The 23,384-nt window shown below is 34.4% G+C and overlaps 2 protein-coding genes across 3 annotated transcripts; one reads left to right on the forward strand and one right to left on the reverse strand.

The window, feature by feature from the left end:
• Positions 1–4,246: 4,246 nt before the first annotated feature.
• On the reverse strand, positions 4,247–13,848 carry LOC125874236 (general transcription and DNA repair factor IIH helicase subunit XPD). The gene is made up of 12 exons (XM_049555079.1): positions 13,178–13,848; positions 11,135–11,415; positions 10,258–10,334; positions 9,760–10,163; positions 9,126–9,319; positions 8,774–8,954; positions 8,490–8,614; positions 6,356–6,445; positions 6,058–6,136; positions 5,897–5,973; positions 5,522–5,630; positions 4,247–4,888 (listed from the first exon to the last, which is right to left on the reverse strand). Exons 1-12 carry the CDS (start codon positions 13,715–13,717, stop codon positions 4,769–4,771), a joined length of 2,277 nt encoding a protein of 758 aa, XP_049411036.1. The 5' UTR covers positions 13,718–13,848; the 3' UTR covers positions 4,247–4,768.
• Positions 13,849–15,148: 1,300 nt separating this feature from the next.
• Positions 15,149–18,917, forward strand: LOC125873153 (uncharacterized). Of its 2 annotated transcripts, none has more exons than XM_049554034.1 (6): positions 15,149–15,284; positions 15,527–15,655; positions 15,977–16,102; positions 16,900–17,154; positions 17,256–17,420; positions 18,360–18,917. In XM_049554034.1, exons 1-6 carry the CDS (start codon positions 15,240–15,242, stop codon positions 18,639–18,641), a joined length of 1,002 nt encoding a protein of 333 aa, XP_049409991.1. In that variant the 5' UTR covers positions 15,149–15,239; the 3' UTR covers positions 18,642–18,917. The 2 variants fall into 2 exon arrangements, with proteins under 2 accessions (XP_049409991.1, XP_049409992.1); XM_049554035.1 differs by having other exon boundaries at positions 15,980–16,102.
• Positions 18,918–23,384: the final 4,467 nt, after the last annotated feature.

The following is a 23,384-nucleotide window of genomic DNA, read 5'->3' on the forward strand; positions in this document are numbered from 1 at the left end:
CGAGTCAACCTTTAGAAACTACACGACTTACATCATTTTTCGTGTGTATTAGCCCATGGATCTGGCCCCTTAAGGGCACCCATAATTTTTTTCTGAAAAAACTATCTCAGGACCTCTAAAATGAGTAGGCGAAGGATTACGTATAGTCCCCCCGTTTTTTCATGCATTTTCAAGCCAACTTTTAGGTATTACCTGACTTCGCCATTTTTCATATGTATTAGTCCATGAATTTGATGCCTTTCGGGTACCCAAATTTTTTTTCTAAAAAAACTATGTAAGGACCTCTGCAATGAGTTGTTAAAGCATTACGTATAGACCCGTCATTTTTTCCACGCATATTTTTGCATATTCGCGCCAACTTTTAGGAATTACCCGAATTCACCTTGTTTTGTCTGTATTAGCCTATGGGTCTGGCGTCTTGGAGGCACCCAGAAACTTTTTCTGAAAAAAAACTATATGAGGACCTCCATAATGAATTGGGAAAACATTATGTATAGTCCCGCCATTTTTCATGCATATTTCGCATTTACAAGCCAACTTTTAGGAATTACATACTTTCGTCATTTTTCATGTGTATTAGCCCAAGGATCTGGCGCCTTTGGGCACCCAAAAAAATTTTCTGAAAAATTTATATGAGGACCTCCGTAATGAGTTAGGGAAACATTACGTATAGTCCTGCCATTTTTTTCACGCATATTTTCACATTTACGAGCAAACTTTTAGGAATTACCCAATTTTTACTATTTTTCGTGTGTATTAGCCCACGGATCTGATGCCTTTGGGGAACCCAAATTTTTTTTTAAAAAAATTATACGAGGACCTCCGTAATGAATTGGGAAGACATTATGTATAGTTCCACCATTTTTTCACACCTATTTTCGTATTTACGAGCCAACTTTTAGGAATAACCCAACTTTTATCCATTTTCGTGTGTATTAGTTCATGAATCTGGCGTCTTTGGGGCACCCAAAAGTTTTTCTGAAAAAACTATATGAGTACCTCCGTGATGAGTTTGGAAAGCATTACGTATAGTCCTGCCATTTTTTCAAGTATATTTTTGCATTTACGAGCCAACTTTTTGAAATTAACCGACTTTTACGATTTTTCGTGTGTATTAGCCCATGGATTTGACGCATTTGGGGACTCAATTTTTTTTTCTGAATACTATATGAGGACCTCAGAATGAGTTGAGGAAGTATTATGTATAGTCTCGTTATTTTTTCACCCATATTTTCACATTTACAAGACAACTCTTAGGAATAACTAGACTTTCACCATTTTTTGTGTGTATTAGCAATGGATTTAGCGCCTTTAGGCTCCAGAAATTTTTTTCAGAAAAAACTTTATAAGGACCTCCGTAATGAGTTAGGGAAACATTATGTGTACTGCCGCCGTTTTTCACGCTTATTTTCCCATTTTAGAGCCCACTTTTAGGAATTACATGATTTTCACTGTTTTTCGTGTGTACTAGTCCATGGATATGGCGTCTTTGGGGCACCATAAATTTTTTCTAAAAAACTATATAAGAACTTCCATAGTAAGTTAGGAAGCGTTACGTATAGTCCTGCTGTTTTTTTACACACATATTTTCGCATTTACGAGCTAACTTTTAGAAATTATCTGACTTTCGTTGTTTCTTGTGTGTATTATCCCGTGGACCTGACGCCTTTGGGGCATCCATAATATTTTTCTAAACAAACTATACGATGACCTCTGTAATGAGTTGGAGAAGCATTACGTATAGTCCCGTAATTTTTTACACAGATTTTCACATTTAAGAGCCAAATTTTAGAAATTACCCGACTTTCATTATTTTTCGTGTGTATAAGCCAATGGATCTGGCGTCTTTGGGGATCCGAAAACTTTTTATGAAAAAACTATATAAGGGCCTTCATAATGAGTTGAGGAAGCATTCGGCATAGTCCCGCCGTGTTTTACACGCATATTTTTGTATTTACGAGTCAACTTTTAGGAATTACCCGACTTTCATCTTTTTTTGTGTATTAGCCCATGGATCTGGCTCCTTTGGACACTTGGAAAATTTTTCATAAAAAAATATATGAGGAACTCCGTAATGAGTTGGGGAAGCATTACATTTAGTCCTGCCTTTTTTTCACGCATTACGAGCTAACTTTTATGAATTACTTGACTTTCGTTGTTTTCGTATGTATTAGCCCATGGATCTAGCGCCTTTGGGGCACCCGAATTTTTTTTGTTGAGAAAGCTATATGAAGATCTCCATAATTAGTTGGGAAAGCATTAGGTATAGTCTTGCTACTCTTTTCGCGCATATTTTTGCATTTAGGAGTTACTTTTAGGAATTACCTAACTTTCACCATTTTTCGTGTGTATTAATCCATGGATTTGGTGTCCCAAATTTTTTTTCTTAAAAAACTATATGAGGATTTCCGTAATAAGTAGAGGAAGCATAACGTATAGTCCCGCCATTTTTTCACAGATATTTTCGCATTTATGAGCCAACATTTAGGAATTACCCGACTTTCGCTGTTTTTTATGTGTATTAGCCCATGGATCTGGCGCCTTTGGGCACCCAAAATTTTTTCTGATAAAACTATATGAGGACCTCTATAATGAATTGGGGAAGAATTACGTATAGTCATGTTGTTTTTTATACATATATTTTCACATTTATGAGCTAACTTTTAGGAATTACTTGACTTTCACCGTTTTTCGTGTGTATTAGCCATGGATCTAGCGCCTTTGGGAACCCGATTTTTTTTTTTGAAAAAACTATATGAGGACCTCTGTAATGAGTTGGGGAAGCATTACGTATAGTCTCGCTGTTTTTTCATGTATATTTTCACATTTATGAGCCAACTTTTAGGAATTACCCGACTTTTACCATTTTTCGTGTGTATTAGCCTATGAATCTTGCATCATTGGGCACTCAGAATTTTTTTCTAAAAAACTATATAAGGTCCTCCATAATGAGTTGGGGAAGCATTACGTATAGTCCTGCTGTTTTTCACACATATTTTCGCATTTACGAGAGAACTTTTAGGAATTACTTCTATTTCACCGTTTTTCATGTGTATTAGTCCCTGGATCTGGCGCCTTTGGGTACCTGAATTTTTTTTCTAAAAAAGTTATATGAAGATTTTTGTAATGAGTTGGGGAAGCATTACATATAGTCCTGTCGTTTTTTTCACGTATTTACGACCGAACTTTTAGGAATTATCCAACTTTAACCGTTTTTGTCTATGTTAGCCCATGAATTTGGCATCTTTGGGGAATCCAAAAAAAAAATTCTGAAAATATTATATGATGACCTCTGTAATGAGTTGGCGAAACATTACGTATTGTCCCGCCATTTTTCATGTATTTACGAGCCAACTTTTAGTAATTACCCGACTTACGCCGTTTTTCATGTGTATTAGCCCATGAATTTTGCGACTTTTGGACACCCAATTTTTTTTTTGAAAAAAACTTTATAAGAACTTCTGTAATGAGTTGAGGAAACATTACGTATATCCCGCCATTTTTTTCACGCATATTTTCGCCTTCTGCTTTTCCAAACAAAGAATATCTAATAGATCATTCATAATTAATGGACCCACAAATTTAAGCTCAAATAGAATCTATTTCTTTTTATTTCTACCTGATATCTAATACTCATATTAGAGTTGAACTAAATCCGAGTTACCATCAAAAAGTTTCCATCTACAATAAGATATCCAATATAATTTCATAAATGAAGTCTGAAAAATGTAAGATATACACATGTAGAGAGACTATTTTCAATACTCTCGACTCAAGCAAAGAATTTCAAAATAGGTAGAAAAAGAAATACAATAATGAAGAAGTCATTATTAAAATAAATATGACAATTTAAACAAATAAAGTAACATATAATAATAATAATAATAATAATAATAATAATAATAATAAATATATATATATATATATATATATATCAATAAGAAAAAAAAAATACAATGTGTTGATCTTCTACCCGATCATCCATCTCGTTATTCTCTTATCAAGAAGTCTAAATACATATATACATATATAAGCCGCCACACAATGAACATAAATGGTAATAATATGGGACAAAAACAGCAGAAGATAAAAATTACAACAATGTAAGAGTACTCCATAAGTGAAATCGTGAGAGGGTAGGATATATGCTGACCTTACCCCTACCTTTGCAGAATAGGAAATCTATTTCCGATGATCCTTGACTTGAAAGAAACCGAAAAAGATATCAATAATAGATTATATTAGCAGTAAACGATAGGTCTATTGTCCATACATTTGAAACATATGCATAACACATTTTCAAAATGGATTCATCAAGTTATCACTTGAGGTACACTGCAATTCATAATCGATAAACAAAATTTTCATTTGCCTACAACTGAGAATCAAACCATAAGTTGCCAGTGATACATTTTTGCATGAACAGACTTCGCGACAATCAGCTTATGTAGAAAATAAATGCATCCTTCTATGCCAATAGACAAGCGACATCCATGTTATGTAAACTTGAAAAAAAAAACCTATTCCGACTTTCAAAGAACCAAGAAAGTCTCAGTGATCCGGAAATGTACAAGTTGCATTAAATTCCAATGAAGTCAGCTCTAAACGTAGCGAAGTCGCCCAAAACTGAAGGTTGCTGCAAATCTTTAACAGGAATCAGTTCACTTCAAATTTTAACTGATGTAGTAATCGTGCTGTTCCACATATAGAACACTGAGAATTCTGGGGAACAGACTGGCGAAAATCATTTCTCACCTAGTACTGGCACTTAAAGCAACATTTCCCCGTCAGGGCCAGTGATCATATTCTCCAAGTCTTCTTGTGACAATAGAGTTTTTTTACCCAGCGCACCATTCTTATCATATGGTTGAGCCATTTTTCTCAAAAACTGCATTCAGGGGAGTAGAAAAGATTTAAAATTAGAAGTGCCAGTTTCTATTAATGCAATCAAATTGAGGCTCATGTCATCATCAAAACAACAACTCCTCGATTCCAAGCGAGCTGGGCTCAACTATATAAATCCTCATTGATTCATGTCGATCAATTTAAGTTCACATCAGTCCACTATTATACGACAACATACCCAGTGTAATCCCACTAGTGGGTCTGGGGAGGGTAAAGTGTACGCAGACCTTACCCCTACCTTGGGACTAGGTAGAGAGCTTGTTTATGATAGACCCTCAGCTCAAGGATCAGTCCAAAAAAAATATAGCACTAGAAGAGTAGTTCTCTATATTTTCCACTGCTTGAGGCTTCTATCATAGAATGTACAGAAATTCAAACCTAGCTATCTTCACTAGAATAGTCCAAGCTTAACATCCGAACCCCTGCCCACTTCCCTGTACGACCAAAGATACGGACAAAACAGAACTATTTTTTTAATCAAACAGGATGAAAAAGAAGATCCTCCGAAAGATGCATAGCACATTTGATGATCCTCAGAATGGTTCTCTGATGCATCTGACTATTAATGGCATGCTGGAAACAGTTAACAGCAAAACATAAAACTAATACCACACACCTCTTTTGCTATATACACGGCCATGTCTGTACTTAAGTTCAGGTGAGCATCGCGTAAATGTGAAAGTATCCATCCAGGCAACTTGGAGCGCTTATCATGACGGCTATATCTGATCACAGGATACAAGAGGCAAGGCATCATAAGCATCTTGATCCAATACTTTTTTGGTGTGTGTGCTGTGGGGGGGGGAACATATTCAAGACAATAATTTCTTGGCACATCGTAAATTTGTCAATAATATAGACTGTAGGTTAGTATAATAGATAAGAAGTTGGATAAAACATCACCAGTTGCTTGTGCATCATTTCTAAATTTTGTTTCACTTCCTAGTTTTTTCTATTAACATTATACAACTGACATGACAAAGAAGCAAACCTTTTATCAGCAAAAATCATCATGCCATAATCTGCTTTTGAACGAATAACTCGACCCACACATTGAGCAGCTTGCCTCTGGAAATATATGGTAAGTAATTAAATAACGGAGAGAAAAAACAAATACAGATTATAAGGACTATGACCGAGTCTGGAAAGTACCAAAGCATCAAAAGTCAGAAAATCGCCCTCTTTTATCTGGAAGGTCTCCCTCAGATATTCCAACCGTGCAAGCAATATTCTGCAATTTTAACACAGCTCAAGGTGCAATATATAGCCTAAAAGATAAAGTTCACGTGTCTCTATCCGTGAATGGATTATCTGATCAAAAAGAGACAACATTATTTCGATATTCCATCAAAAGGATGTGCCATTGAAACTTCCGTCTGATTAAAAAGAGAACCACTCTTTCATCATTAGATCATAAGGGAAGTGAAGCCTAACACATAGTTATACTAACCTGCTTAGCGTGTATTGGAATGGAACGCCAAACATGATAACAAGCCTGCCATAGTGTCTATCAAAGTCTATACCTTCAGCCACTTTTCCCCTGCACAGTAACACATGGACATCGTTAAGTCCAATGTCATAGGGGTATACCAGATCAATTTGCACTGGATTTCACATCATCATTGCTGCAAAAAATGATATTTGCACTTTTGCAGTTGATACAAAAACTGAATTAAGTAGTCTTATGGAAACCTTACAAAGTTATGTTTCAAAACAACTCTCTCTACAAGTTTAAACAACTTCCCTACTAGAAAGATGGCAACAATGTCGTCAAAGGTGCGGTTAAGCACTGAAGCAAGGCTCAAAACGTGTTGAGCGCTTTGCCTCACTTATTGTGCACTTCAGTGTCATCATCAAGGTTCTAAGGCATACTTTTCCTTGCCAATGAGATTCCTCTGAAGAGGCAATACTATCCAATTGATATTTTGCTTTATCGTGATTTTTCTTTTATATTTAATTTGTTCATACATTTGTCATTCATGGTTATAATTATTAGTTTTGGACTAAACATATATAATTTTTTTGTATTGTTTCTCCCTTTGAGCCTTTTTTATTTAAGTCAATGTTGTATTTGCACTTTACGCTCAAAACCCCCACGGATCTTAGAGCTTTTTTGCACTATTTGCTTTTGATAAAATTGGTTGACAACCATTCATAACTTTCTGAATTTCCCTTACAGAGAGAAGAATCAAAAGAAAGGAACTAAAACCACATCAGCAATAGGCATTTTCCCTTAAAAGGAAACATGGCAAAGTGAAAGATCGGAAGTAATTATGCAATGGTAGAATTTTCTCAGCAATTTGAGCTAAGAATAATTATATAATAGAAGTTCTATTCAAGAAGTGCACGTTATACAGTTAACTGAAACTACCAATCAAACTTTCTGTTCCACTTTTTCTTTACTTGGTCAGTTTTGAATACCTTTACAAAATCTTGAACTTCCAGTCCAGTTTCAGTTTGAAATTATTTTTACCATTAACAGATACATACAGATGCGCAGCAGAGAGCTGTCTTAGGTTTCATGCATCTTTATTTTACGCCAAAAATGTAATTGTCTAATTGAAGCAGCTTAACAAAAACAAAGCAGAGAGAGAGAGAAGATGCAAAACCCAAAAATAGATTATGCAAAATGAAAACCTGGTACACAACAAAACTGGAATAGCTTTGAACTCATTTTTGTTCAAATATCATTTTCCCCTTTTCAGAAGTATGAGTTGATTCAATTGCTGAACAGAAGTAATGGAAACTGGCAGAAACAAGTGAAACGCTGACCCCCTAGTTTCTATGATGGTTAAGGAATAGAATGGTCAAAGTTAGGAGAAAGAAAGAATCACAACACATAAATATATCAAATAAAAAAAGTCTACCAGGTTAATTAAAATTGAAAAAAAAAAAACTACAAAGAGCTCTGAAACTATGAATTAAGCCAATGTAATTCCTATATCTGTTACAACATGGCAAACTTAGCCGAGGTAACCTAAAAGTTGTCTTTCAATTTAAAGAGAAACTTTGAACAAATCCGGTATCATCATTTGAGAATTAATCTAGCCAATTAGCTTTGGAAGCTAGTCCGACAATGAGATAGACAGTAACAAAGAATTAGGTATAGAACTCAAAATATTACTCTCTCTCCGTTCCAATTTGTTTCTTACTTTCCTTTCTAGTCCGTTTCAAAAAGAATGCCTCTTTCCTTTTTTAGAAACTCCTTAATTTCAACTTTCCACATGGCATGTTTAAGACCACAAGATTAAAGGGCATTTTGGTACATTCTACATATCTTTAGTTTAAGACTACAAGATTCCAAAGTCTTCTTTACTTTCTTAAACTTCAGGTCAAGTCAAAACCAAACCAGACAAGCAAATTGAAATGGAGGAAGTACAACTTTATCACTTATTTCTATTACATTCAAAAAGAAGAAGAATATCAAATACAAAGAATTTAGTGCATGTTCAAACCTAAAACAAGTCATTCACTCACTTGCACATTTGAAAGAAATTTAAGACTGATAATTTGTGTTTGGCACATAAGAAACAAGGCATGGAAATACAAAATTGTTAAATGCATAACCTCAAAAAAAGATTCACCTAGCAACTGAGAAGAAAACCGCACCCCTCCCACTATCACAAGCCTTGCGATAATTATCCAAAGCCAATGTAGTCTCTACAACATCCTGGGTCTCGATAAATACGAGTTTATGTTGCATTATATCCTGCATCATATAATGATGATAAGAAAAAATAACAGAGAGAAGTAGCAACATGTGTGATAAGGCACTGTTGTTAAGCTTTAAACATTCTCAATTAGTTCATTGAAAAGAGTGGTCTATCTGAAAGTTGAGAGGAGAACAAAATAAAAGGTGTAGTGGCACCTTTAATATTCCTGATTCATGCCAACTATTGACAATTCCGTCCATATAAGAGTAACTGACAAAAAAACAGACAACCCCATCTGGAACAACAGAAACCATTTCTAGCAAAAGCTTCCCATAATTTTTCTCGACGCCCGGATCGCTTCTCAGGTCATACTTAGTGCTTACAGGAAGCTGATCACTGCAATTTAAGAGAAATACAAAACAGATAACATGTACCAAATTCTTCAACATAATCAAGCTAAGAAACACTCAAACAGGATATATGCTCTCCTTCTCATCCACATCTTGTGAGTGGGTTGAGAGTTGAGATAGGTATAGTCATGAGGTCAACAGCTAGTCAGATGTTTACCTTCCCCGCGTAAGGACCATTGGGCATATGCAATCCCTTGTCAATGACATCTTGAAGCTTCGACTAACTACCGGATTAAAATTGAGAAGACGAGGATAGAGATCAATTGGACTGAGGGTCCCCGAGGTAATCACAACAGATTGGAATCGTTCAAAAACAGGCTTTATGGCAAGAGAGGCATCGTGACAGGTAAGCTGGCATGCCAAAATATTTCTGACGTAAGAAAATTGAGCACTAATCGTAAAGCAACTTAAAAAATATCAATGGCAATTTAGATATCTTCCCAGTAAAATGCATTTCAAAACAATATAGCAATATTTTTATGGACAGATTTGCATTACAGAACACATGGACTATGATTAGACTAATTAGAGGCAATCATTACAAAAAGATCAATATAAAGAAAGACAAATTGACTCCCCACTCAGGTAAGAGGCATCACAATCGTAAGTGTCTTGAGAACAAATAAAAGACCAGCGTACTCGAAAATCCAACATCTGAATGGTAAAATATTTAGAAACTAATAACAATAATTTCCAATATATACTATTTAACTCAAGACAGATAAATCGCAAAGCTAGACTAGTAAGAGGTATTATAAGACAAATATGTCCCAAGAGAAGTAAACACGCACCTGCAGGACAGGATCAGGAATATGTGGCATCCTCTCGTCATATGGTTCAATTATAATGGAAAAGCCCCGAGAGTACGTCCCTACCAACGTGGCAAGGTCACAAACAGTTTGTATATGCAGAAACTCATCTGTATCAGTAATCTCCAGGGTTAACATAAGGGAGTGAAGCCTATCATAACAAAATTTTAACATCTTTTGATCAATTCCAACTTGTGTATTAATAGAAGCAACAAAGGCAACAGGGCCCTCTTTTTCTACATTATCAGTCTCCAGACGCCCATTAAGATACTGGACAAATCTTCGCAGAACAGACAAGAAGTGCTCTGCTTTCCTTATATTTCCTGGCACTGCTTCCTTCATGATGTCATCAGGCAAGGCAGGATTAGCAAGCCATACATCCTGAGCTGTACAAAGAAGATAGATGAGCAAGAACCTTGGCTTACTATCACTAGCGCAAGGTTAGAAATACATCGTCAACAAACACTTTAATCAACATACCAGGCAGTCTTTGTGCTAGACCCTCAACTAGACGATTATACTCAACCCGCAATCGACCAGCATCAGTAGCCTTCAGCCTTCCTACCATGCAAGATGTTAGCCAAACGTGGGTATCTCACCATCCTTTTACTTCTCTTTTCTTCTTTTTTTCTTTAAATATTTACCCTTACAGGGCTTGTCCAAGAGAGGGTTATAATAAGTCATTACATCATATATACTAGATTGAACAATCTCCAAGGTATTTCAAATCATTTTTAACCCAGAAAACTACAGCATGAAACATAATTCAAATGCTATTAGAAAATTTATACGTCTATGCTCACAAGTAAGAATATGCAAACCATGGTTCAGTATGAAAGGTACTACGGACACAATGTCACAGAAGATAAATCACAGGTGTCCTTTTGATTATGAAATGCTTTATAATGTTTTTTTAATGAAAAATATTTTATAATGTTTTGATTTGCTTATATTCCATTATTGTATTCAAAGTCTCGTGTCATCCTTGAATTAGGGAGTCAATGATACTTACTAAGAGAATAAAGAAAGAAAGGAGAAAGGTACATTCTGGTGATCAGAAGGATCACCAGAGAAGAGGAGAGAGGGAAATATCGAGCTAGACTATAAACTCGATAGTAGTGCCTGAGAGAACTTTTTCTAACAGGGTTTTTGTTAATCCTATTTTAACTTCTTATTATTTCAAAACTTGATTCTTACCATGAATTCTTGAAACTAAATATATTAATAATTGGGAGAATTCACAACTCAAAAACAATATTTTTTGAGTCATTGTGACAAGAAGAGGTAATTATTTTTTGCTTGGTTGTTAAAAGATTGTCATTGACAAGAAGAGGTAATTGTCACAGAAGATATGTACCTTTCAATTTCATTAGACATCCTACTGAGATTCCTTGTTGCCCCTTCAAGTGTTTGCTTCCTCACACTGACACTAAGTGCCTCGATACATACATTGTCTATATTATGGGCCTCATCAAACACTACAACACACTCTCTCTCCATCTCCTTTGATATGATACCAGCAACCTTGGGATCAAGCAGGTATTGGTAGCTGTAAACCACAACATTTGCCTGCTGCACCATATGCCGCGCCAGAAAGTATGGGCACCAGCCTTTCTCCTTACCATACAATCTTAGCTCCTACAAAAATGCAGTTTAATCATCGCACAAGATCATATGCAAACTTGAGCACCTCCATTAACAGAGAAGAATATAAACAAGAAAACTAGACGCATATAAAAGCGGGAAAAAATTTATGGTCAAGAATCAATCTCCAGAGCATATAATGCAATCACTGAAAGTACAAGAGCTTCCCTATAGCCCATTCTCAAGCCAAACTACATTAGATATAACAGATGTCTTTGTATCCTCCAGAAATACAACAGAAATCCTGCACAAATGCAGTCTAACATCCTTACAGATATATATGCAAACTTGCGCACCCATGTTAACAGAGAGATGTATGAACAACAAAACTTGTTTCAAATATAGACAGAAATTTCTAGTCAAGAATCAGTCCATATAGCATGAGATGCAGTGAAAAAAACAGTTATATCTCTTCACCACTGAAAATTTAAGCTCTTCTTTATACCTGATTCTCATTCTAACCATCTTACAGGAACATATGCACCACCCACTTTAACAGAAAAATATAAACAGATGTTACAGCATACTTCACAAATGCAATGCCAGGAATAACCAATTTAATTCTCCACGGGTGCAAGAAAAAATGTGTCTTTCACTTAACTCCACCTATGTGAGCTGAAGCATAAGCATAGTCTAAATATGAGCAGGGATTCAAATAGCTAACTCCAACAAAATTGGGATTGAGACATAGCTAAGTATACATTGACTCAAAAATTACAGTAAGAGTTCTAGTCAAGAATCAATGCAGTGAATTAACTAAGTCATATATCTTTTCGCCACTCAAAATTCAAGTGTTTCTATATAATCCTTCTCAAACCAAATTAGATTAGATATAACAGATTTCATTGTAACCTCCACAAAAGCAATGTCAAGAATAAGGTGCAAGCAAAAAATGTGTCTTTCACTTACTATAACCAGCAGAAGCATAAAAATAGTCTAACTATGAACCAGATTCATAATAGCAGCTCCATCTAATTTGCGATCAAGGATAGTTAATACTCAAACTCAGTCACCCACTTTAACAGAAAAATATAAACAAGGAAACTCAACTTAATCATGACAGTAAAAGTTCTAGTTAAGAAACAGCCTTTACAACATAGAATGCATAAAAACTCTTCAATGCTGCACAATCAATTGTTTCACTATAACCCCTTCTCCAACCACATTAGATTATAGGCATAATACATACACGGACACTCAAACTAAGTAAGCACTCCAACTTTGAATATGCACATCTAGTCACCTCAACTCGTCTCACTGTGTCAGTTGAACACTCCAACTAACAAAATGATCATCTAGACACCTCCAAAATTTATGTGCCACGTCAACATCAAGTGTTCACGAGACACAGTAGAGACGAGTTGGATTGTTTAGGTACCAGTTGAGACCAAGTTGAGGTGTCAAAATATGCTCTATCAAAGTTGGAGTGCTTACTTGTTAGTTGAGGCCAAGTTTGAGTGTTTGTTTATGTATTATAACAGATGTCATTGTACCTCGACAAGCAATGTCAAGAACAACCAATTTATGTTTATGTATTATGCCTAGATTATATAACAAATGTCATTGAACCCTCCACAAGCAATGTCAAGAACAACCAATTTATTTCCACATGAAGCAAGCAAAAAAAAGCTATCTTTCACTTAACTATAACCATTTAAAGCATAAAAATAATAAACCACATTCATATAGCTAACTCCAACTAATTTGGAATCGAGGCATAGTTAATCATACATTGATTGAAGGGTGAGAGATATACCTGCAAAGTATAAACACCAGCAGGCAAAGTGGAAGTACCAGCCTTATCAGCAGCATCATAATTCTCATAAAAGGAACAAGTAGGAATATTTGGATTTTCAACAGCAATTGCTCTAACCCAACTAGCAGTAAGTTTCCTACAACCAGCATCAACAGAATCCCTATTCTCAGCAGAAACCACAGATGGGTTCACACACAAATTCTTTCTTGATGACAACCCAATTGCCAGCATTCGGGCACCCGGCCCGAAATGCTGTAACTGATAATTATACAACAATTTAAGCTCAGCTAATGTTTTCTCCATTTCATGTACAGTTCTTGTACAATAAAGAAGCTTAATTGGATTTGATGGTTTTGAAAGTCTGTAACTTGTAATTAAAGAAAGTAAAGCAATTGTTTTACCAGTTCCTGTAGGCATTTCAAGAAGACAATGCCCTTTTGCATCTAAAGATCTTTTGAGTTCTAACATGTATTGATACTGTTCTGGATATATGTTATCATATGGAAAATAGATTGTTACATCTTCCAATTGGAATTTCATCTTCTGGGGTTTGCTAATTTTCTTGTTTTGTGATGAAAAAATTGAATCTTGGTGAGTCTTTTTGAAGAAAAATTGAATCTTTGTGAGTTTTTTTGAAGAAAAATTGAGACCTAAATGGGAGTATAGAGAAATTTATGAAAGTTCTTTAGACCCTAATGTTGTATAGGATTTAACAGTGAAGCGGCAAAGAGTGAGGGGGTTGGGTTTGGGTTTGGGTGGTTGGAGGCGGGGGTCTATTTTGATTTGTTCCAATTATGTACACTTAAATAAGGTTAATAATGTTTGTTCCAATTTACGTGAAATAAGAATCTTAAGATTTAATTTTTTAATTGTATCATATATTTAGAAATATAATCTTTTAAAAAAATTGAAATATTAATTTATATATTTTTAAAAAAATTAAACTGCATCATAAAAATTCTTATTTAACTTTTGAAAAGCAAATGTCATATAAAGTTTGATAGAGAACATATTTTTTTTGGAGAAGTGTTATAGATTTTTTCCCCCTTTTTCTTCCCGGTCCTATATTTGTTCTCGAAGGTCTTCGTTTCCGTGTAGAAGCAAACTCTCCAAATTTATGACCAACCTTTCCTTCAGTAATCTTACAACGAATAGGATTTAGGAGGAAAGGAACATTTTTTACTAACATAATGATGAAAAAATATTTTCTTTAATTATACAATAAGTCTCAATTAAAATAGATTAGAGGTGTCACGATTTATAAAGACTGACATGGGCAGACATATTTTAAGTGATGTCGTAATTGTTTAGCTTCATTTTCTTGAATGTATTATGTTATTCTTTTTCTACATTTGTTTTGTACTTTGTTATCTTGTCTTGCTATTATGCTTGGAATTCTTTTACTTTCTTTCGAGTTGAGGATCTATCGTAAATAACATTTCTAACTCATAAAAATAAAGGTAAGTTATGTGTATATCCTACCCTCAGCCTCAGACTCCACTCTAACATTACATTAGGTATGTTATCATGTTGTTTTTAATTTATTTGCGTAATAAACACTTAAAACACACGCAAAATCTTAAATTCAAGTTGAATAAGAACAAACATGTAATTAAAGTGTCTAGTTTATCTCATATAAAAAATGGGATAAATAATCTCATGTTAAACGAGATAAGGTGCAATGTCTAAAGACTAAAATTAATATTTAGATTTATATCATGTTTGATTGACGGTATAAATCTATATTAAACATATATAAAGAATGTAGCACATGTAATTGTTTGCTTCTTCTTTAACCATAAGTCTCGAATTCGAGTCTTGAGTATGAAAAAACCTCTGACACGAATCTGAACTAATCGGACTCAAATACAAATACCAAAACAACCCCTTACAAAACAAGTCAACAATAAATGCAAAGGCAAGACACTTTGTGCTATTTATAACGTTGGTGTCTGTATACTCTCCTATTTAAAGACAACCTCATCAGCTCCTCCAATACTAGCCGTTACATATTCAACTTTCTCTCTCTAAAACTCTCTCTCTCCAAATCCAGAAAGCTCAAATGACAATCTCAGTAGAATCTTCATCCCCTGCTTCCCTTAACAAGGTACTTTATTCATTAAAGATTGCAACTTTAGATTTGTTTTTATGGTATGACAAGTTCTGTTGATTCTTTAGCCTCGATTATTGTACGTTGTTGTTCATGATTGTTGTTACTGTAGTCTTTTTTCGTCTATCGGAAACAATTTTTCTACTTTCTTGTGCAGATTTTTTATTAAAAACCCAACATTAAAGATTGCAGCTTTAGATTTGTTTTTTTATAAAAATTGAATTTTTCCACCATTTCAGGGTTCATCAAGCTTGATGGGTTCTTCACCAATTTACAGTCCATCATCAGATAAACGATTCTGGAGTAATCTTCGCAGTAGGGTAGATACTCTTCTTGAAAATCGTGAAAATCACAACCCTGCTCAAAAGGTAAATTGGGCTTAAATTATTTTTCAAGATTTGATTTTTGGTAGCTTTATTGTAGTTTGCTTTTTGCTACTATATGTTGTTCCTTGTACCTCGATTATTGTTATTGTTGTTGTTGTGTGTTGTTTCCTGTACGGACTGGTTTAACTTGAGCCGAGAGTTTATCAGAAACAGTTTCTCTACCTTATGAGGTAGGGGTAAGTTGTACGTACATTCTACCCTTCCCCGACTCCACTTGTGGGATTATACTGGGTTTGTTGTAGTAGTAGTATTTGTTTTTGGGTCTCAATTTTTGTTTAATTTTGTGTGTAAAATGGTTTGTAGCAGCTCGATGGAGCAGAGGATCGATCGAAGAGGATGAAGGAAGATGCTATGCTTTTACTAAGAGGATTTGATTCAGTATCTTCCTCTCTTTCACTGTTATCTAACAATCTGGAAAATGCCCTTCAGGTATCCCTTGTTTTAATGTTTGATTAAAGCTCATATAGGATTAAATCTATGCTTTTTCAAATGTTGGGATGCATTTTTGGTTTGTAAACTGAGTTTTTTTGTACCTTAATTTGGATGAGCATTTGTGTTTGTTAATCATAAATGGAGGGCACGGAGTAGGGTAGTAAATTAGTAGGTAGTAGTGTGTTGTCTAAAATATCAGTCAATTCTAGTAGTCGTAGTATTGTTCCTTTAGTTTCATATCATTTGGTTTCTGTTACTATTTGTTGTTTCTTGTACTTCGATTATCAGTGTTGTAGTGTGTTGTCTTAATATCAATCAATTCTAGCAGTCGTAGCATTACTATTTTATTGTAGTTACTGTTTAGAATGTCTTGATATGCTTTCACTTCCATTACTCCTTTTCTGGACTTGCTTTGGATTGTTTTCCTTGAATCAAGGGTCTACCGGAAACAACCTCTCTTACCTCCGAGGTAGAGGCAAGGTCCGTGTACACTCTACCCTCCCAGAGCCCACATTATACTGGGTATGTTGGTGTTGTTGTAATCATAAATAATTGCTAGATGGGGTTAGAAGAAGATGCTGCTCATAGATACTCTTACACTTCTGGAATGTAACGTTTCAAGGCGTACATAAGTCATAATGACTATATTTTGTTGAAGTTGAAGCATAAGAAGAGTACTTGGGAGTAAATGCACTGCATAATATAGTTGAAAAAGAAAGCATACAAGTTGAAACTGTGTTTGCCCGTGCATACATGGAGTTATTGATCATGCATCTTGTAATTTTCTCATACAGGGAGCAAGGGATCTAGCAAAACCACCCACATTGACAGATATACTTCATTGCACAATGGAGAAGGCAAGTCGAGAAAACCAATCAAAGGAAGGTAAACATGAGGGAGATGAAGAAAACGAAGAGACTGAAGAAGGAAACAAAGGATTGAAGAGGAAATTGGACGAATGCTCGGAGGATTCACAACAAGATGATGATACCAAAAAAGAAAATGGGCAGGTCTTGAAACATATTGGGAAGTTCAAGAAAGCCAAAAATGTTGGTACCCGTCTCTCTCATTTTATTTTTGTTGGTGTTACATTATAGTTACTTTTGCATTTGTGTTCACAAGCTAACTTGACATTATTAACTCTGTGAAGCTTGCGATTTCCATGGCGTCAAAAGCAGCCACGTTAGCTCGAGAACTGAAATCAATGAGATCAGACTTGCGCTTTATGCAAGAACGTTCTGCTCTTTTGGAGGAGGAGAATAGAAGGCTTCGTGATGGCTTTGACACTGGGATACCACCAGAAGAAGACGACCTGGTAATACTTGACATCCTCGCTCAAATTGTTTACTACTTGATCTGCGATGCAATGTGAAATAGATTTAAGTTGTATAAACTGACAGTATAATATATCACATTGAGTGATACACTACTTGAAGCGTGACACTCAAAATGTTTACTACTTGAATCGTCACACACAAATTGCTTACTACTTGAAGCATGACAGTAAAATTGTTTACTACTTGAACCATAACAGAATGTAATTTACTTTGCTGTATAAACTGACAGTTTCATATGGTAGATAATATAGAGTGATACTACTTGAACTGTGACACTCAAAATGTATATTACTTTGAACTGTGACACTCAAAATGTTTATTTTTGAACCATGACACTCAAATTGGTTACTACTTGAAGCGTGACACTTAAATTGTTTACTACTTGAAGTGTGACACTCAAGTTGTTTACTGCTTGAACCGTGACTCTCAAATTGTACTTTGTGGTGAACTGTGACAACAACAACAACAACAACAACATACCCAGTGAAATCCCACTAGGAGGGTAGAGTGTACGCAGACCTTGTCACTACCTCGTGTGGTGAACTGTGACAGAATGTAAAATATATATTATGCTATATGAACGGACAGTATCATATGATTGATAACATAAAGTGATACTAGTTGAATGTGACAGTCAAATTGCTTACTACTTGAACCGCGTGACACTCAAACTATAAACTACTTGAAGCACGTTACACAAATTGTTTACTGCTTGAATCATGATAGAATGTGAAATATACTTTGCTATAAATTGACAGTATCATATGGTAGATATACTACTTGAACTGTGACACTCAAATTGTGTACTGCTTGAACCGTGGCACTCATTCGTTTACTACTTGAACCATGAAACTCAAACTGTTTACAAGTAGAAAATGTCTGTATCCAACCTACTGTTTATCTTATAATTTACTTAGGTGAGGCTCCAAATGGAGGCACTTCTAGCTGAAAAATCCAGGCTTGCAAATGAAAATGCAAACTTGAATAGGGAGAACCAGTGCCTTAGACAACTTGTTGAGTACCACCAGTTGGCCTCAGAAGATCTCTCTGCGTCCTACGAAGGCTTACTTAGGGGAATGGGATTGGATATTTCATGTTCACCTGAGGAACATACTGAGGCAAATGATGGATCCGGAGCACGTGAAAAAGATCTATATGGAATTTCCAAATCCCTTGACGATATCTATGATGATGAATGAAGAAATAGTGAATTTGAGTAAAACTGTTTTTTGCTCCTAGTGTAATCGCACCAGTGGAGTCTGTGCGCCATGTTGTAGTCTTACCTATATCAAATATTGTAAAAAAAAATTGTACCCTATGTTGCAAGTTGATGGAAAACAACAATTTTGTTGTTTCCTTTATACTTCTTCCTTTTCTGTTTCTTCTTCCCTTGGAATACTTGATAACTAGATTGGAGTATTTGTAATAGTTTAAAGATGAACTCTGTATCTATACGATTTTCGTATGTTTCATGACAGTGACGTATTTCAGTTTGTATTTTTTGTTAGTTTTTAATAATGCCACAAATCAACATACTAAACACACCAACTTTGAGGATGCACATTTAGACACCTCAACTCATCTCCACTGTGTCGGACTCTGTGCCCCATGGTATGCTATTGTTATTGTTGTTGTTGTTGTTATTGTGGCTTTGAGTGTGAGGTAAACACTTGAAGCTCACTAGTCACTTGGATATAAGTAAAAGCAAACCCTTTATGCGTAATTATAATTAATTAACTAAATGTAGTTTAATTATTCAACACAAATATATGGCCCTTACTCATTTCTTTATGAAGTATATTATTTTTTGCTCTTTCTTTTTAATTTAATTTTTTCTATATATTGCAAAATTTCTCAGCCTCAAACTTACCAAAAAGGTCAAATTGGAATGGGAATTCCCTCTAATGCAAATCTTGTTCATGTCACATTCATAGTATTCCTGTCCCTTTAACACCTCACCATATAAGTTAATGGATTCATATAAAATAATTATAATAAAGCTAGTGGATAAATTATATATATGATGACACACCCAACATGCTATATATTTGAACTTTGGGATTTTATAACGTTTTCAAGTTAATATACAGTCATTGAATTTAAAAGCGGAACTAAATGTTAATGACCAACCCTTTTTTATTGAAGTTCATTTCTTCCCACAAGTGTAACTAAAGCTATACATCATTTGCTTTAGTTACATTTGTGGGAAGAAATGAACTTCAATAAAAAAGTGTTTTTATAATTAAATACAAAAGTAGACACACCACAAGAAATTGTTTGGATTTCTAAGTATCCATATGGCACCATGCCCCCCCCCCCCCCAATCCACACCCCCAACCAAAACCCTACTCCTTCATGCCTCTTGATAAGTGACAAAATTATATATGTATAGAGAAAGACAAAAGTATTGCCACTACAAGATATATAATTCCAAATAGAAGTCATAAATACTACTCCTAAGATTCTAAGAGAATAAATTGCATAAATAACATAAAATATTTTAATTATATAAAATAACATATTCAGTATAATTCACGTGTCTAGTTCGAAGAAAATAGAATATATACAAATTTTACTTCTATTTTTATAAAGTAGAGATGTTATTTCAATTAACTCCTAGATCAGAAGAATTTTTTTGAAGTAGAATGAAAAAATATAACGACAAAATAGTAATAGAAAAAGCAAATGCATGGAGTAATAGAAAGGAATGAATAATGCAGAATAAGAAATTACCCGGTTACTAAATAATTACTAAGGCTAGTCCCCTCCCTCCCAAACATGACATGCGGCACTACTCAACTACCAGCTAATATTCTATCATAATGCTCAATTTTTGTAACATTTTTTATATAAGGACATACTTTCAATAAGTTGAAATTGTGTCATATCATCTTTAATCACCTTTTTTTATACAGTTATCGCGTTAAATCTACTATGTATAACACATAAACAAATACTCAAATTTAGCCTTAATTGGCAATAAACACTCTAACTTTAAAAGTATACATCAACTTGATCTTAACTGACAGCTAAAATATTGAAACTTGTCCTCACTATGCTTCGCGTGGACACCCAATGCTCTAAATGTGTATATTAAAAATTGAAGTATTTAATTATCAATTAAGACTAAATTNTTTGTGATGTTTTTGATGTACACTATAACTAGTGGTTTAAATGTGGATTTTCTTACAAGGAAATGCCAGGAATTTTTTGTCAATCATTCATGCTTGTTTGGAGCTTAATGTTATTGGTTGTTCACTTAGTATGGTTATTGTTCTTTGGAGGTGAAGAAAGCAAGGAAGAAGCTTTAATGTCACTTAAGGCATCTCTGTATCCTCTTTGCGATGTGGAGAGGAATTATAATTTGGCTCATGAAATCAAATTTCAGGCAGAGCACTCTGTTCCCTCTCCGCGAGGGATTCCTAAATTGATTCAACAAAGCAAGTTTGAGGCAGAACACTCCGTGGAGTGCCCACGTCGCTGAGATGAGCAATTGTGTGCGAATGGAAATTTAAAGATGCCTCCGCGTCGCGGAGATGAGCAATATGATAGATTAATGAACAACTTATCTCCATTCCTTCTTCCAAAATCAGTACAACAGAAACACAAGACTACTAATACAATCACTCTAAGACTACTAACATAAATATTTCCGTATAGCGAAAATCACAAGTGCAATAACGCATATGATCCTGATTTTTCTTGCTTGTTTCCTCTCTTGTTCATAGGATTTGATTCTTTTCAATAGACCCCATATGATCTTTTTTGCTTGAGGTGGTATTTCATCATCGTACCATCGAAAATAATCGCATCCACCTCTTCTCTACATAAATTATCAAAATAATTAAACTATAATTAGCGATTGACAACGATTTGTTTAACCAGATTAGAATAATGATAAAAGCTTACCTTTGTGTTTTTGCAGCAAAAAAATCGACGTCCTGTATTAAGTTGTGTCCATGAAATTTTCAATTCAGCATTGACCCCACATCGACAGAACACATTTGCATCTAAAGAAGTTGAAATCGACAAATTGGACATTTCCTTCGCTGTGAAGAAGATGAATGAAGAACTTCTTTTTATCTCCACTGTAGCAGCAGCAATGGTGAGATGTGGAGAAGAAAGAGATGAGAAATAAATAAAGGGGAAGAATCTAGGGTTGGATAAATAAAAGGGGAAGATTTTGACCGTATGTTAAAATGTGCCAATCAGACACATCAGCTTTTTTTTTCTCACTTCACGCGCTCAAAAGGAGTGCCTCACACGATAAGTGCCAAGTCAGCCAGGTGTGTTTGATAGGTACACTTTTTGAGTGGTTTAAGTGTTCAATAGGAAGGAGTCCTTGTTAAGGTGTCTATACGAAAAATCCTTACAAGTTCAAGGGACCGCTTATGTGTTCTGCCTTTTTTATATAAGGACAAACTTTCAATAAGTTGAAGTTGTATTATATTATCTTTAATTACCTTTTTTTTATATACATTTATCGCTTTAAATCTACTATGTATTACACATAAACAAATACTCAAATTTAGCCTTAATTGGCAATAAACACTCTAACTTTAAAAGTGTACATCAACTTGATTTTAGCTGACAGCTTAAATATTGAAACTTGTCCTCACTATGCTTCGCGTGGACACCCAATTCTCTAAATGTGTATATTAAAAATTGAAGTATTTAATTATCAATTAAGACTAAATTAAAATATATATCTACATATTACGCCTAAAATGTATAATATTTTTAATGAATGTGAATATTTGCTAAAATCACATTATATTAAGAATATGGTTTAATTGATTCAAACCCAAACACTATGTGGTGCCTTATCCATTTATGGACAATGACACAAACTTTTACCATTTGACTAGATATATGGACAAGAAGAGAATTATATATAATTAAAATTATAGATTCAATTCAACCTTTTGAGAACATTAAATCTATGACACTAATGAGGAACCAATCAAACTTATTCTTATGGGGTTTCTTTCTTTTCATGCTTTTAATTTCTTTTTTTTCTTTCAACATCCATTCTAGCCAAGGAAAATATTAATTTATTTTTTTGTTCTTCTTAGTAATTTTCTTGACCTAGCATATTATTACAACTTAAATAAAATCTAGTCATCCATAAAACTTATCCACATATATATATTTTGCTTCCTATGTATGTTTCTGTCTGTTGGTAAGGTTGTTCTATGGACACCTTTGTCAAGTTGATGTGATTGGAACCAAATAAACCCAACCAATAATTAGGTATCTTTTTTTTTAGTCTCGTAGTTCATATCTTCACAAATATATTTATTTTATCAAGCTTTCTTTGAGACAATATCTAAATCATTACGTTTTTCGTGTGGATCGAAAAGTGTTCTTTTATCACTTTAACCATTATGTTAGTAGTAAAGCTATTGATATGCCAAAATCTTAATGTCATGTATATTTTTAGTACGATAGGTGGACGAAAGAAATGAGAAGTAACATGTTATAGCATGTCCCTATATTGTGAATGGATCATTGCTCATGCATGTGACAGAATTTTAAATATTAATCGTTTTGATAAACTGGATTTGTTTCAAATATTTAATGTATATATTTTTTTAAAGTCATCCTCGCTATATAAATTAGTAGAGTATTAATCAAGTAAAAGAATATAACTTTTTAAGAAAATGTATAAAACTATAAAGACAGATAATATGAATAGGTCAAGATAGTACTGAATTTTTGACAGGGAAATAGCCACTTGTTGTGGCAAGAATTTTTTTCCTTTTCAAATGATTAACACATGCAACAATTATAGGATGAATGTGACCCTTTAAAATTGATGAGATATAGTAACATTTCCACCAAAATAAAAAGAAATTGGGAGTGTCATCCTAAAAAATGAGTTTTGTTGTGCATGAAATCAAATTAGTTGAGTCTTTAGATATTAGACATCGAATAAAGAA

The sequence above is a fragment of the Solanum stenotomum genome, chromosome 8 (genome assembly GCF_019186545.1).
Source record: "Solanum stenotomum isolate F172 chromosome 8, ASM1918654v1, whole genome shotgun sequence".
Lineage (NCBI taxonomy): Eukaryota > Viridiplantae > Streptophyta > Magnoliopsida > Solanales > Solanaceae > Solanum > Solanum stenotomum.

What these genes read in the sequence shown, in the direction of transcription:
- LOC125874236 (XM_049555079.1), bottom strand. Translation starts at nt 13,717, where the DNA reads ATGAAATTCCAATTGGAAGATGTAACAATCTATTTTCCATATGATAAC. An exon ending in CTGGTGTTTATACTTTGCAG is followed by an intron (nt 11,416 to 13,177) that starts GTATATCTCTCA and finishes GCATTTTTGTAG; the next exon opens with GAGCTAAGATTGTATGGTAA. An exon ending in ATGTCTAATGAAATTGAAAG is followed by an intron (nt 10,335 to 11,134) that starts GTACATATCTTC and finishes CATGGTAGGAAG; the next exon opens with GCTGAAGGCTACTGATGCTG.
- LOC125873153 (XM_049554034.1), top strand. Translation starts at nt 15,240, where the DNA reads ATGACAATCTCAGTAGAATCTTCATCCCCTGCTTCCCTTAACAAG. An exon ending in CCCCTGCTTCCCTTAACAAG is followed by an intron (nt 15,285 to 15,526) that starts GTACTTTATTCA and finishes CCACCATTTCAG; the next exon opens with GGTTCATCAAGCTTGATGGG. An exon ending in ATCACAACCCTGCTCAAAAG is followed by an intron (nt 15,656 to 15,976) that starts GTAAATTGGGCT and finishes AATGGTTTGTAG; the next exon opens with CAGCTCGATGGAGCAGAGGA.